Source organism: Filicampus tigris, chromosome 15 (assembly GCF_054856515.1).
Source record: "Filicampus tigris isolate MCC_2025a chromosome 15, RoL_Ftig_1.0, whole genome shotgun sequence".
Classification (NCBI taxonomy): domain Eukaryota; kingdom Metazoa; phylum Chordata; class Actinopteri; order Syngnathiformes; family Syngnathidae; genus Filicampus; species Filicampus tigris.
The window spans coordinates 13,447,536-13,459,536 of record NC_141231.1 but is presented as its reverse complement, the minus strand read 5'-3'; the positions used below and the strand labels follow the sequence as shown (position 1 = coordinate 13,459,536).

The 12,001-nt window shown below is 43.8% G+C and overlaps 1 protein-coding gene across 1 annotated transcript in view; it reads left to right on the top strand.

Moving 5' to 3' along the window:
- Positions 1–12,001, top strand: part of ric1 (RIC1 homolog, RAB6A GEF complex partner 1) — a 33,772-nt gene that overhangs the window by 20,625 nt on the left and 1,146 nt on the right. Inside the window, exons 8-26 of the mRNA XM_086053139.1 lie at positions 202–290; positions 486–630; positions 710–758; positions 847–1,032; positions 2,233–2,466; positions 2,900–2,938; positions 3,058–3,168; positions 3,763–3,852; positions 3,948–4,108; positions 5,198–5,336; positions 5,435–5,551; positions 6,214–6,621; positions 7,479–7,790; positions 8,251–8,409; positions 8,825–8,961; positions 9,238–9,518; positions 10,489–10,701; positions 11,532–11,709; positions 11,774–11,962. Of these exons, the coding sequence (XP_085909265.1) occupies positions 202–290; positions 486–630; positions 710–758; positions 847–1,032; positions 2,233–2,466; positions 2,900–2,938; positions 3,058–3,168; positions 3,763–3,852; positions 3,948–4,108; positions 5,198–5,336; positions 5,435–5,551; positions 6,214–6,621; positions 7,479–7,790; positions 8,251–8,409; positions 8,825–8,961; positions 9,238–9,518; positions 10,489–10,701; positions 11,532–11,709; positions 11,774–11,962 (3,237 nt within the window). The remainder of the gene's footprint in view (positions 1–201; positions 291–485; positions 631–709; positions 759–846; positions 1,033–2,232; positions 2,467–2,899; positions 2,939–3,057; positions 3,169–3,762; positions 3,853–3,947; positions 4,109–5,197; positions 5,337–5,434; positions 5,552–6,213; positions 6,622–7,478; positions 7,791–8,250; positions 8,410–8,824; positions 8,962–9,237; positions 9,519–10,488; positions 10,702–11,531; positions 11,710–11,773; positions 11,963–12,001) is intronic.

The following is a 12,001-nucleotide window of genomic DNA, read 5'->3' as shown; positions in this document are numbered from 1 at the left end:
GGCTATTATTTAACGAGATAAATGAATACAGAAATAAAGAAGATTGAATACTTTTTTTTTTCTTTTTTTTTTTTACTATTTTAGGGAAAATGTTTTTAAAAGAATCTAACTTATTACGGCACACTTGATCATGTAAATGCTCAGCGGGCTGCAAAAGACCACGCCGATGTTGACTCATTCTCTTATCTTACTCTCTTGCAGCGGCTCGGTGCTGGTTTACATGATTGACACTACAACTGGATCCATGCAGCTCTCGCACAAACTGGAGCTGACCCCAAAACACTACCCAGGTTACTTCTTGAAATGCCATTAAGCAAAAAGCAGTCAAATGATGTCAGAGCTCCTTCTAGCGGGGGAATCATTGCACACAGCCCAAGATTGACAATTTTATATCCAACATTTTATTGCATTTATCTGCTTTATTATGAGGAAAAACAAAATCGTGATTTTTTCATTTTTGAATTTACCACGCACACTTTGTCCAGATATCTACAACAAGACTGGCCCAGTGAAGCTCATCTGCTGGTCGCCTGACTACAGCGTCGCCATGGTGACGTGGGAGTGCGGCGGCCTATCGCTGTGGAGCGTCTTTGGCGCGCAGCTCATCTGCACGCTGGGAGAAGACTTTGCGTGGGTGGACGGACGCACATCAACACAAACAAAACCAAAACAAAAATCCCCAACGTGTACTCCCTGCGTCCGTGCACAGGTATCGATCGGATGGCACCAAGAAGGACCCCCTTAAAATCAGCTCCATGGTTCGTGCTCTCAAAAGTTTTTACTCGCTGCTTTTAGCTTGTGTTTTTTTGTTTTGTTTTGTTTTTTGAAACGTTAAATGCGTTGCAGAGCTGGGGCGCAGAGGGCTACCACCTGTGGGTGCTGCCCACCAAGCGGGCGAGGAGGAGGACACCGGAGGAGCCGCAAGAGATGGAAGAGGAGGCGAAGATGAGCGCACCTCCCCAGTCGTCCCCGCAGGCCGGCATCCTGCAGTTTCACTTCATCAAGAGCGCCCTCACCGTCAACCCCTGCACGGTGAGCTGAGCGACTGACAAACAAATGCACATGCGTCCACCGAAGGGGGTGGGTGGCCAAAGACCAGAATTTATGACCGTAACGTCGATCTTGTATAAGCCTGCATTAATATGTCCATTTTGAAATCAATGTCTCGCGACCTATCACCCAATCATATTTGCATCGTCCAATCTTTCCTGATCACGGAATTTTCCTTATGTGGGAAACGACTACGGTACATGTCCTGTATAAACGTGCAAGTATGTTAACAAAATACATGTGTAAAAAAAGTTAATAACGCAAGCAATATAATAATAATAAAAAATGTATTGAACAAAAACTGCACTATAAAGTACAGGTATATGAACAAAATACAATACAGTATAACATGGTCCAAATACTGTTGAAAAAATATACTGTAACACCAATGCAGAATTGTACTTAACTAGAGTAAACTGTACAGTATTTTAATGTTCTCAGACTTCGAAAAAAAAATAGTCTATTTTGAGTTGTTGTGTTGGCTTCATTCTTTGCTGTATGAAAACGTTTGTCTGCGTATCATACAGTTTTGTTGCTAATTGCAAGTAACTGTGCCGTTGATCATCAGTGATGTCTGGCGATTCTTGTGCATACAAAAGGACACGTTGATTTACGCCGCTGTACTTCGTCCGTCGGGCCGCAAGCAATTTCCTTTGAGCGGGCAAATTGCTGGACTCGCACTGAGCCAGCATCGATTCTTTGTTTTTCTTTGTAGATTGACTTTTTCCGACTCCAAGTGTCTCCTGGATGTTTTTTTACTTTGTGTCCAGGTTCGCTTAATCGGATGCATTTCACTCTCTCTTCCACGGTCATCACCGTTCTTGTTTCGTTTGCACGCCATGAGCTACAGACGAAAATGTAAATGAATACATTTGAAATCTTTTGCACTTTCGGCAAAACGCATGCCAAAGAAGTAACTTACATGTCGCCGTTTTGGATCCGATGATGGCGGAGCGGTCAAAGTTTTCCCATAGCGTCGAGTGGGAACTGCTTGAGTTTGCGCTCACTGCGGGCTTCGCTATTAGTTCTGGGTTCCGGGAATTTCCCTTTGACAGAGGTCCGTAGGTGGGAATACTTACTGTATCACAAATTCTCTCTTCTCAAGCCAACCCATGTGATTCAAGTCCCCCCCCCCCCCCCCCCTCACTCTGTGACAGTGTGAAAGATGTTGTTGTTTCTCAGAGTAACCAGGAGCAGGTGCTGCTGCACGGCGAGGACCGCCTCTACCTGACGTGCGGCGACCCGGCGCAGGCCCACAGCAGCGCTGACACGCAGCAGCACACGCGCTTGAACCCTCACGACGACAGCCCCCTGCACCAGCACCAGCACCACCACCACCTCCACCACCACCTCAACTCCCCCCTATCTCAGGGACTCAGCACTTTACTGGGACACAAGCACTGGCACGTGGTCCAGGTAGGCTTGCATTCTTAATCCCCGTGTCACGCTTTTAGCTTGATTGGTCTCCTCTGGAACAATGGTCCACAACCTGTTTTGGGCCTCGCTGCAGTTTCACGTGTAGAAATATGCTGACGGACCGGTATGGAAAGAAACAAGTAAAAGCATATTATTAGAAATACAATTCCTCACCATCACACTGGTGGTGAGGAATTGAAAAATGGCTTTAGAGGAAAGGCTACAGTACATGCAGCTTTTACAGGACTTGCCTAAACTAATCATCTTCAGCCTAAGTATAGATTCCCCCCCCCCCCACCAAAAAAATGCAGCACAAACAATACCATGAATATTATTGCTTTCCAGTTTGCATGTGTTCACCAGTTTTGAAAAATACAACTTTTTTTAGACTTTGATTAAATTTGACGATCCTGCTCTATACTCTTTCCTCCAGATTCATAGCACATACTTAGAAAGCAACTGGCCAATACGGGTGAGTGTTGGAGAAGCCATCGGTGCATATTCAAATCTAAAAAAAAATTTTTTTTAAATTAAAAAACGAACTATGAAATCTACTGTATTTACACTATGATCTTGTATATTTATGTGCAGTTTGCAGCCATAGACGCAGCAGGGCAGTGCATGGCTGTAGCAGGAAGGCGAGGCTTTGCACACTATTCCTTGTATACCAGGAAATGGAAATTGTTTGGAAACATCACTCAGGTATGTGAGGCTGTAAAAAAAAAAAAAAAAAAAAAGGTTAATAAATAATTACAGCAGGACCTTTTTTACTTTGATTTCAGCTAACAGAGACAAACTGTCAAGTACTTTCATTTGTATGCTTCTTTTCAGAAATATGCTCCCGAGTAACAATATCGGGTACACAAGCACCTATTATAACGATTACGTAATCTAATATGAAAATACTTTTAAGAGGTCCAATTCCTACCTAATTTATACAATCAATATTAAAAATAAAAATCGTAGATTTTTTTTTTTCCCAGTAATTACATCATCAAACCAGTTTGTTTATTTACATTCTCTTGTACAGGGCTATTGCCGTTTATTAAAATGTTTTGTCTTTTTTTTTCGGGGGGCCTGGAACGGAATGTCATTTTAAGTTATTTAAATGTGCAAAATTGCTTTCATTCATTTATGATCCTGGCCAGTTACATTTATAAGTCAAGGTACCACTGTATCAGCACATTGGAATTCTCATCTCATTACTGGTTGTAAATGTTGTGGCGAATGAGTGGAGATTCCCAATGAGTGCAATTAACGGCTCTCATCACATTTGTGTTTGTTGGCTCCCTGAAGGAGCAGAACATGACAGTGACCGGCGGTCTGGCTTGGTGGAACGACTTTGTGGTGGTGGCCTGTTACAATTTCATTGACCAGCAAGAGCAGGTGAGACATCGCCATCACCGTTCATGATGCCTTCGGCAGAATCCTTTGATGAGCTGTTCAAGTGTGTAACGTATCTCCCGTTTGCCGCCTCGTAGCTGAGGTTGTATCAGCGCTCCTCAAACCTGGACAACGCCTTTGCGTCAGTCACCAAACTGCACTCTGACACGCTGCTGCTCAACGTTTTCCGGGACATGGTCATCCTGTTCAGAGCCGACTGCTCCATCTGCCTCTACAGCATTGAGAGGAGGAGCGACAGGTCGGAGACGTCAGCGCTTTTACCGGGCTTCCACAAGCTTGATTGAGCCAAAGCACATATTTTACAGTATCTCACAGCACACTGCCAAACAAAAATGTTAAAAAAAAAAAAAAAAAAAAAAAGTATATAAACTAAAATAATCTTGTCTCAATTTACTCACCAATGATGTGTTTAGTTGAACACCAAGCTATTATTCTGTAGTATTAACGGCAACAGGTGGCTACACGAGTTAATTGTACCGTCTGCTATCTAGTGGAAGAGCATTGAATTGTTCTGCCAGTCACAAGTTGCATGGATGAAAGACTCAATATTTGTAGTAGGGATAGACCGATTATCGGCACGATATTTGGCTTTTTGACGAATATCGGCATCGTCCTTTTTTTAAAACTCTGCTGGCTGATAAATCAATTTAAAACTGTGGAAATCAAAACAAAGATATGTGAAAGTTTAACATTTCTGTCATTTTGAAATTTTCATTTACTATAGAAAACTACATGGAGCTATTGTTTGAGTTTTTTAATCCTTTTTAAGACATGCTGACAAACCTGGCTGCTCCCTGAACTTTTTGTTAGAATTTTATAATAGAGATGTATATCATATTGTCCAAAAATTCTTGAAATAATAATAAAATAAAAAAAAAAAAAATCAACATTAGGCAAACCTGAAACATTGTTCAATAAACATGCTTAAAGACGTTGCAACAAAGTTAAGATATATATAAAATACATTTTTATTTCGATTTTGATGCCAATATTTTTCTTTTTATTGAAAATTGATATCGGCTCCAAATATCGGTTATCGGCCTCCTTGAGTACTAATAATCGGTATCGGCCCTGAAAAAAAACATATCGGTCTATCTCTAATTTGTAGTTACTGGTAATCATATTTTTTGGACACGGCACACTAATAAAGGCATCGAGTTGTATTTTTACTCACACTACATATAATGGGTGTCTCAATACATTTGTACACATACGATGCTTCTTAAATTAGTAAATTGCAGGGATTTACTATTCCGAAATAATTTTTACTTGATAATAATTTAATGAGGCACCTGTATGTTGATTACGACTTGATGTTATGTTTCAGTCCAAACCCGTCAGTCGGAGTGCAGCTGTTGCAGGAAGTGTCCATGTCGCGCTACATCCCTCACCCCGCCCTGGTAGTCTCCGTCACGCTCACCTCGGTGCGCACTGAGACGGGCATCACGCTGAAAGCCCCGCAGCAGGTGACACCCCCCCCCCCCCAACACACACACGCACGCACGCACGCACACACAGTGAAGCAGAGTCCTATCTTTGAATTTGGCTGTGTTGGTCCACTCAGGCCTGCATGGCAGAGAGCATCATGTTGAATCTGGCCGGCCAGCTGATAATGCTACAGCGGGACCGTTCCGGACCGCAGGTACGAGAGAAGGAGACGCCCGCCAACAACAAGAAGCTGGTGAGAACTTTGTTTGTTTAAGCGGGGTAGTCAAGACTCATACCGACAATCAAACCGAATGTTTATAAGCGTTTAGAAGTCAGCACAGATCTGTGAAAGATTATCCTGAGCGATTATCCTGGCTTTCTGAAAAGCATTTTCCCGTGTCGAAAATCGATTTAAAAATCGATTAATCGCTTCGATTAAATTTGTTTAAAAAATTATGTATTTACATTTTTTTTCCATTCTAGATTCATACCAAATTTTGAATGTGTAGATCAAATTATGCGCTTGCACCAAACATCATTGCGTATTGCGTTTGTGGGTGGCTGCCGCACCACACTAGCGCATAGAGACAAGCACGGTTAATTTAAAAATTCCAATCGAATCGAAAATCGGTAACTGAAAATCAAATCGAATCGGGGCGATTCATCGTTACATCGCTAGTGTTTAAAGAATCTCTGAGTTTCACTCAAGCTACTGAAATGAATGAACTTTTCAACCCCATTCTAATTTATTGCGATGCACTTATGCATATTGCATCACATTTTGATTGTTTTATCAAATCTGCGTTAATTTTTGTTTTAGTTGGATGTCAGCACGCTGACCTCTAATCTGTAGTGTAGATAGTTTCAGTGTTATTCAAAAGAGATTGCTGATTATGTTTTGTCTCTCCTGCTTAGTTACCATTCTGCCCGCCGGTGGTGCTGGCCCAGTGCGTGGAGAACGTGTGGACCACCTGTCGCTCCGACAGGAAGAAGCGCCACCTGCTGGAGGCCTTGTGGCTCTCCTGCGGCGAAGCGGGCATGAAGGTGTGGATGCCGCTGTTCCCGCGCGACCACCGCAAGCCCCACTCCTTCCTCTCGCGCCGCATCATGCTTCCCTTCCACATCAACATCTACCCACTGGCCGTGCTGTTCGAGGACGCGCTCGTGCTGGGAGCCACCAATGAGACGGTGCTGTACGACGGGCTGCAGGGCTCGTCCGAGCCACTGGAGGCGCTGTTTCCTTTTTGCACGGTGGAGAGGACCTCGCAGATCTACCTGCACCACATCCTCAGGCAGCTGCTGGTTCGCAACTTGGGTGAGCAGGTATGTGGAGAAAACAAACGCGGAGACCAAAGTATTCTAAGGCAAGTCTTACACGTATGCGACAGTGGTGTCTCATCAGGCCTGAAACTGAAAACGTTTGTATGGTTAATTCCTGATTTATGACAACTTCCTGATGAGAGAGGAAATAATGTAGTTGTTTTAATGTCGAACAGCCACAATAGCAATGAACATTCAGCAAGTCCAATGACAGTTGAACCCTTGCATACTCAGCAGATTTTTTTTTGTCAATATTTTATTTTAAAAAAAAAAAAATGTTTTGTTACTTTACCATATTTCCCTTACCTCTCAACTGCAAATATTCCTCATCTTTCTCTAGTCCTCCATGAAGCATTGTTTGGTATTGAATATTTTACTATTGAGTGTCTTACTGAAAATGTTATTGAATAATTGAGTATTGCCCAATTATTATTAAGAACAATTAATGAATATACGAATACATTTTACTTAAAGAGGAAATCAAAGGAGAAAAAGAATACAGTCATCCATTCTATGCGCCCCCCACTAGTGTAAACTTAGTATTCTGATGAATTTTGCATTTGTGCAATATAAAAATCTGTCACGTTTATATTCATCGATCTCCGGGAGCTCTCATTTTGCCTTGTTCCGCCACTTGCTGTCGACTAAAATTGACGTTGCAGTGCCGAAGGGCTCAGGTAACAACCGTCACAGCTCACCTGTTTCATGGCTTTGGTCATGTGACTTCCCCTTTCATAACCAACCAAGTGTTTTTTTTTTATTGTTCATAGCAGTTTTTTTTAGCGTCCTTATTCAAGATCATTTCGGGCGTTGTGTTGATATCAAGTCCACACTCCTAATTGGTTCCTCCCGCCCCGTAGGCGTTGATGCTGGCTCAGTCGTGCGCCTCCCTGCCGTACTTCCCTCACGTCATGGAGCTGATGGTGCACGTGGTGCTGGAGGAGGAGGCCACGTCGCGGGAGCCCATCCCCGACCCGCTGCTGCCCACCGTGGCCAAGTTCATCACAGAGTTCCCGCTCTTCCTCCAGACCATCGTGCACTGCGCCCGCAAGACTGAGTACGCCCTGTGGAACTACCTATTCGCCGCCGTGGGGAACCCCAAGGATCTTTTCGAAGAGTGCCTCATGGCTCAAGACCTGGACACGGCCGCGTCTTACTTGATCATACTGCAGGTATGAGGAGAAATGTGTCACGGATGTACGGAAAATGTCTTTAGCTCACCTGCTAGGTTGAGCGATAAAGGCCTTTTTTTTTTTTCGACACAAAAATCAGCTTCATGATTTGAATCTGTTTTTTTTTTCTCTCCCTCTCATTGGCTTGATAATGATGAATGAATTGCTAAAAGGGTTTTTTTTCCGTCTTTGGAATTTGCTTTGAAAAAGTTTTAATGTTTTTTTTTTCAGCAATAACTTGAATTAGCGTTCACAGAAATAATAGATATAATAGTTAATGGTGTAAAGGCACAGAGGAAGCGCTGCAGGAGTATATTTTTTATTTTAAAAAATAGAATTTTTTTTTTCTTTAATTTTATGTTTTGCGTTATTTGCTTTATTGATGTACGGCACTTAATCAGATGAAGTTGAGATCAAGCGGATGAATTGCCCAGCTCACTGGTGTTGCTTACCTTTGAAGAACATGGAGGTTCCGGCCGTGAGCAGACAGCACGCCACCCTGCTCTTCAACACGGCGCTGGAGCAGGGCAAGTGGGACCTCTGCCGTCACATGATCCGTTTCCTGAAAGCCATTGGTTCAGGGGAGATGGAGACTCCGCCCCCAACGCCCACCACACAGGTACGAATGCTCACTGCGACATAATAGCGGTGTAGCTTACCAATAGCAAATCCATACCGGGGGTTGTAATAGTTTTGGATTTTTCATTAGAGTTAGTTTGACATTCATTTTTGACTTTTGTGTTTTTAATTTCAGTTAGTTTTAAATTGTTTTTAGAGCAGGTTTGTTAGTTGTTGTTTTTTTTTTAAACAGCATTTTTTATTTTTATTAGTTTCAGTTTTAGTTTTTTTGTTTAACATAAGGAGTCTTGAATGACCAAGTTAGTTTTAGTTTATCAACGCAAGGTCAGTAGTTTTCGTTTACCGTCATAACTTTGGTTCATCCATATCCCCGAACTATCAGAAGGGTCCCTCCCAAAAAGTGCCAAGATGGAACTGAAATCAAACCGTACCACCGTTTTTCTGTCTTTTTACAGGAGCCCAGCTCAACCGGCGGCTTCGAGTTCTTCCGAAATCGCAGCATCAGTTTGTCTCAGTCTGCCGATTCAGTGACCACGGGCAAATTCAGCTTACAGAAGACTTTCAGCATGCCTGCCGGACCCTCGAGTAAAGGGTAGGAATGCACCACACAACAATTGATGAACCGCTGGAATGAAATGTACACACAGCGATTTTTAACCAGTTACTTTTTTTATTTTTTTTTTATGGGAGTGACCCCACACATGATGAGAAAAAAAAAAGAAAAAAAAAATCACTGCTCTGCCGCGCACGCTCATCACAACCCAAGCCCAACCGCTTTCCAAGAATAGCAGGAAGGAAAATTTGCTTGTACCGCAGCATATTTGAAAGACGCCGGAGATGACTTGATTTCAATTCTGCTTCCCGTCAGGCGGGACGGCGAGTGCGCCGAGAACATGTACATCGACATGATGCTGTGGCGCCACGCCCGTCGCCTCCTGGAGCAGGTGCGCCTCCGCGACCTGGGCTGCTTCTCGGCCCAGCTGGGTTTCGAGCTCATCGGCTGGCTGTGCCGCGAGCGGAACCGCGTGGCCCGCGTGGACGACTACGTCTTGGCCCTAAAGAGACTTCATAAGGACTTCCTGTGGCCCTTCCCCGTCATTCCCGTGGCGGGCCTCGGCTCGCCGCTGAAGAACGGGCGGTGTCGCCCTGGTGAGATTTATTTACATCCGAGGATTTGTTGACATGTGGCAGCTAGCAAGCTAAAGTCACTTTATTAACGATCGTTAACAAATTCCCGGGTCACGTGACCTCGATTATTTAACTCGACCACTGAAGCCGACGTTTATATTTGTCAGCTGGAATCAAAGTATATTTTTCAACGGGTAGACGTGGAAGAGGGCTTCGCCTCGTTTGTTTGGTTTGGTTTGTAAACCACTGTGGTGACTAACATATCTCTGTAGATGGCCATGTTGCCCTGCTTTGGATTTGAGATCAGCGCGACTCTTGAGAAGATAAAGATCAGGCAATTGAATTTTGGGTTTCCACGTCAATTTTTTAGGCAGAGAAATACCAACGCGTCGGAAATGGGACAAGTTTTGACATCTCACATTCGAACGCTAGCATCCCTAGTATATCACATTAGGTAGTAGAACATTTGTTTGATGTGACAAACGGCATGTAAAGAAGCCCAAAATGTGTGAAAAGACTTTCAAATCGAGCCATGCAGTGAGTCAGCCCCGCTCACGCCGTTTTTCTTAGTTTCATATAAGTAAATGATTTATCCATCAAAAGCACTTTCTCAGCGGTTTCTTTGTCGTTTTATAGCTAAAGGTGTCACAAAAGTAGACAATATTGACGTCACTTCTCTGCTTGGCATGTTTCTTTTCTCCAAAAGCTAGTTTTCTCCCCCATTTTTGGTTAGAAAGCGGTGTTTTTGGTTCTTTTTCATAAAAAAATGGTCCAAATCCTCTGCTTTGACAACGGCTCGCAGTCAAAGAATAAATATGAAAAATGAAATTCGATTCCGGGCTCCCCGTGACTCATGTGGCGTTTTCAAATTTTTCGTGTTCATTTTATTGTTGAATTTTGATTGCCATTTGAAATGGAAAGAACAAATGACTGATTTCCATCCAATTTAAACTGGATTTGTTTGACATCATCCCTTGCGTGTGTTCTGCAGTGCTGAGCACACGCCTCCTCAAGTCCCAGTCGGCCGACAGCCTGCTGAACAGCGACATGGACACGGCGCCCCCTCCCGCGGCTCCCGCCAACCACGCCTGGATGGACAGCCTCAGTCCGAGGAACAAAGACATGGACGCCGCCTCCTCGGTCGCATCCAACCAGCACTCGCCGCAGACGCACGACGCCTTCCTGTCGCTGCTCGTCAACAAAGGTTCGGATCTGCTGCTAACACAGTCAAACTACGACCTGAAGTTTTGCTCACAAAAGTGGAGGGGAAATTCAATCATGCTGACTGACTTTCAAGTTAAAAAAAATCTTCCCATAGGAAATAATGTCAAGTAAATTCTATATTTTGAAATGGTGGTGCGTGTATTTTGCTGGACAGCAATTATAGGCCTGACAATTATGAATAAGGGGAAACTTTTTTTTCCTCAAGAATATGTTCTATGCAAGCCCACTAGTTGAAACGGAGCATTCTGGTAAATATTGCGTTTGTGGAATAAGTGTTAATCTACTCGTTTTTAGCCATCTCTGGGGGCGGACATTTTGTCTTCTGTCGACTGAAAATGACATCACAACTGCTCACAACGACCAATCACGGCTCAGATTCACAAAACAGGTCAGCCGTGATTGGTCGTTGTGAGCAGTTGTGATGTCATTTTCAGTCGACAGAAGACAAAATGGCCGCCCCCGGAGATGGCTAAAAACGAGTGGATTAACTCTTATTCCACAAACGCAATATTTATCAGAATGCCTTGGTTCAACGAGTGGGCCTGCTGGGAACATTCTTGATCTATATATAGCTTCATTTTTGTTGGACAAAAAGAGGCACGTCTAAATTAAATACTTTTTAATCTAAGTAAGAAATGTTGCCTAGAATGGTTTACAAAAGCTAACAGTTTGATAATGTTATGATAGTTTCCCAAAATGTATTTGTCGAGTATAAATAAAAAAAGAACTTGGCCACTGTACAATAAATCTAAAAAAAAAAAATACTCAGTTTGAACCGGTTTATCCTCATTTTGGACAATCGGCCTTCAGTGGAGGAGTACAGCATCGGCTCGGCCACAGACCTGACGGAGAGCAGCTCGGTGGTGGACGGCGATTGGACCATGGTTGACGAGAACTCGTCCACGCTGAGCCTGAGCCAGGCCGAGTTGGAGCACATCTCCATGGAGCTGGCCAACAAAGGGCCGCACAAGTCGCAGGTGCAGCTCAGGTAAGGCCAGACGGCCGCCCCACCTCGCCCGGTTGAAGACGGGCGTTTAACGGCGTCCTTTCAGGTACCTGCTGCACGTCTTCATGGAGGCGGGCTGCCTGGAGTGGTGCGTCATCATCGGCTTGATTCTGCGCGACGCCAACGTCATCAAGCAGGCCATCGGATTCCTGGCCAGTCCCGAAGTTCCCGTAGAAACCGTGCAGAGCGTACGGAGCGGATTACTGGCTGTGGATGCCTGGACCTCCACTGACTGGTGAGTTATTGTTTTATCATCAAAATTTGATTAGTGGAT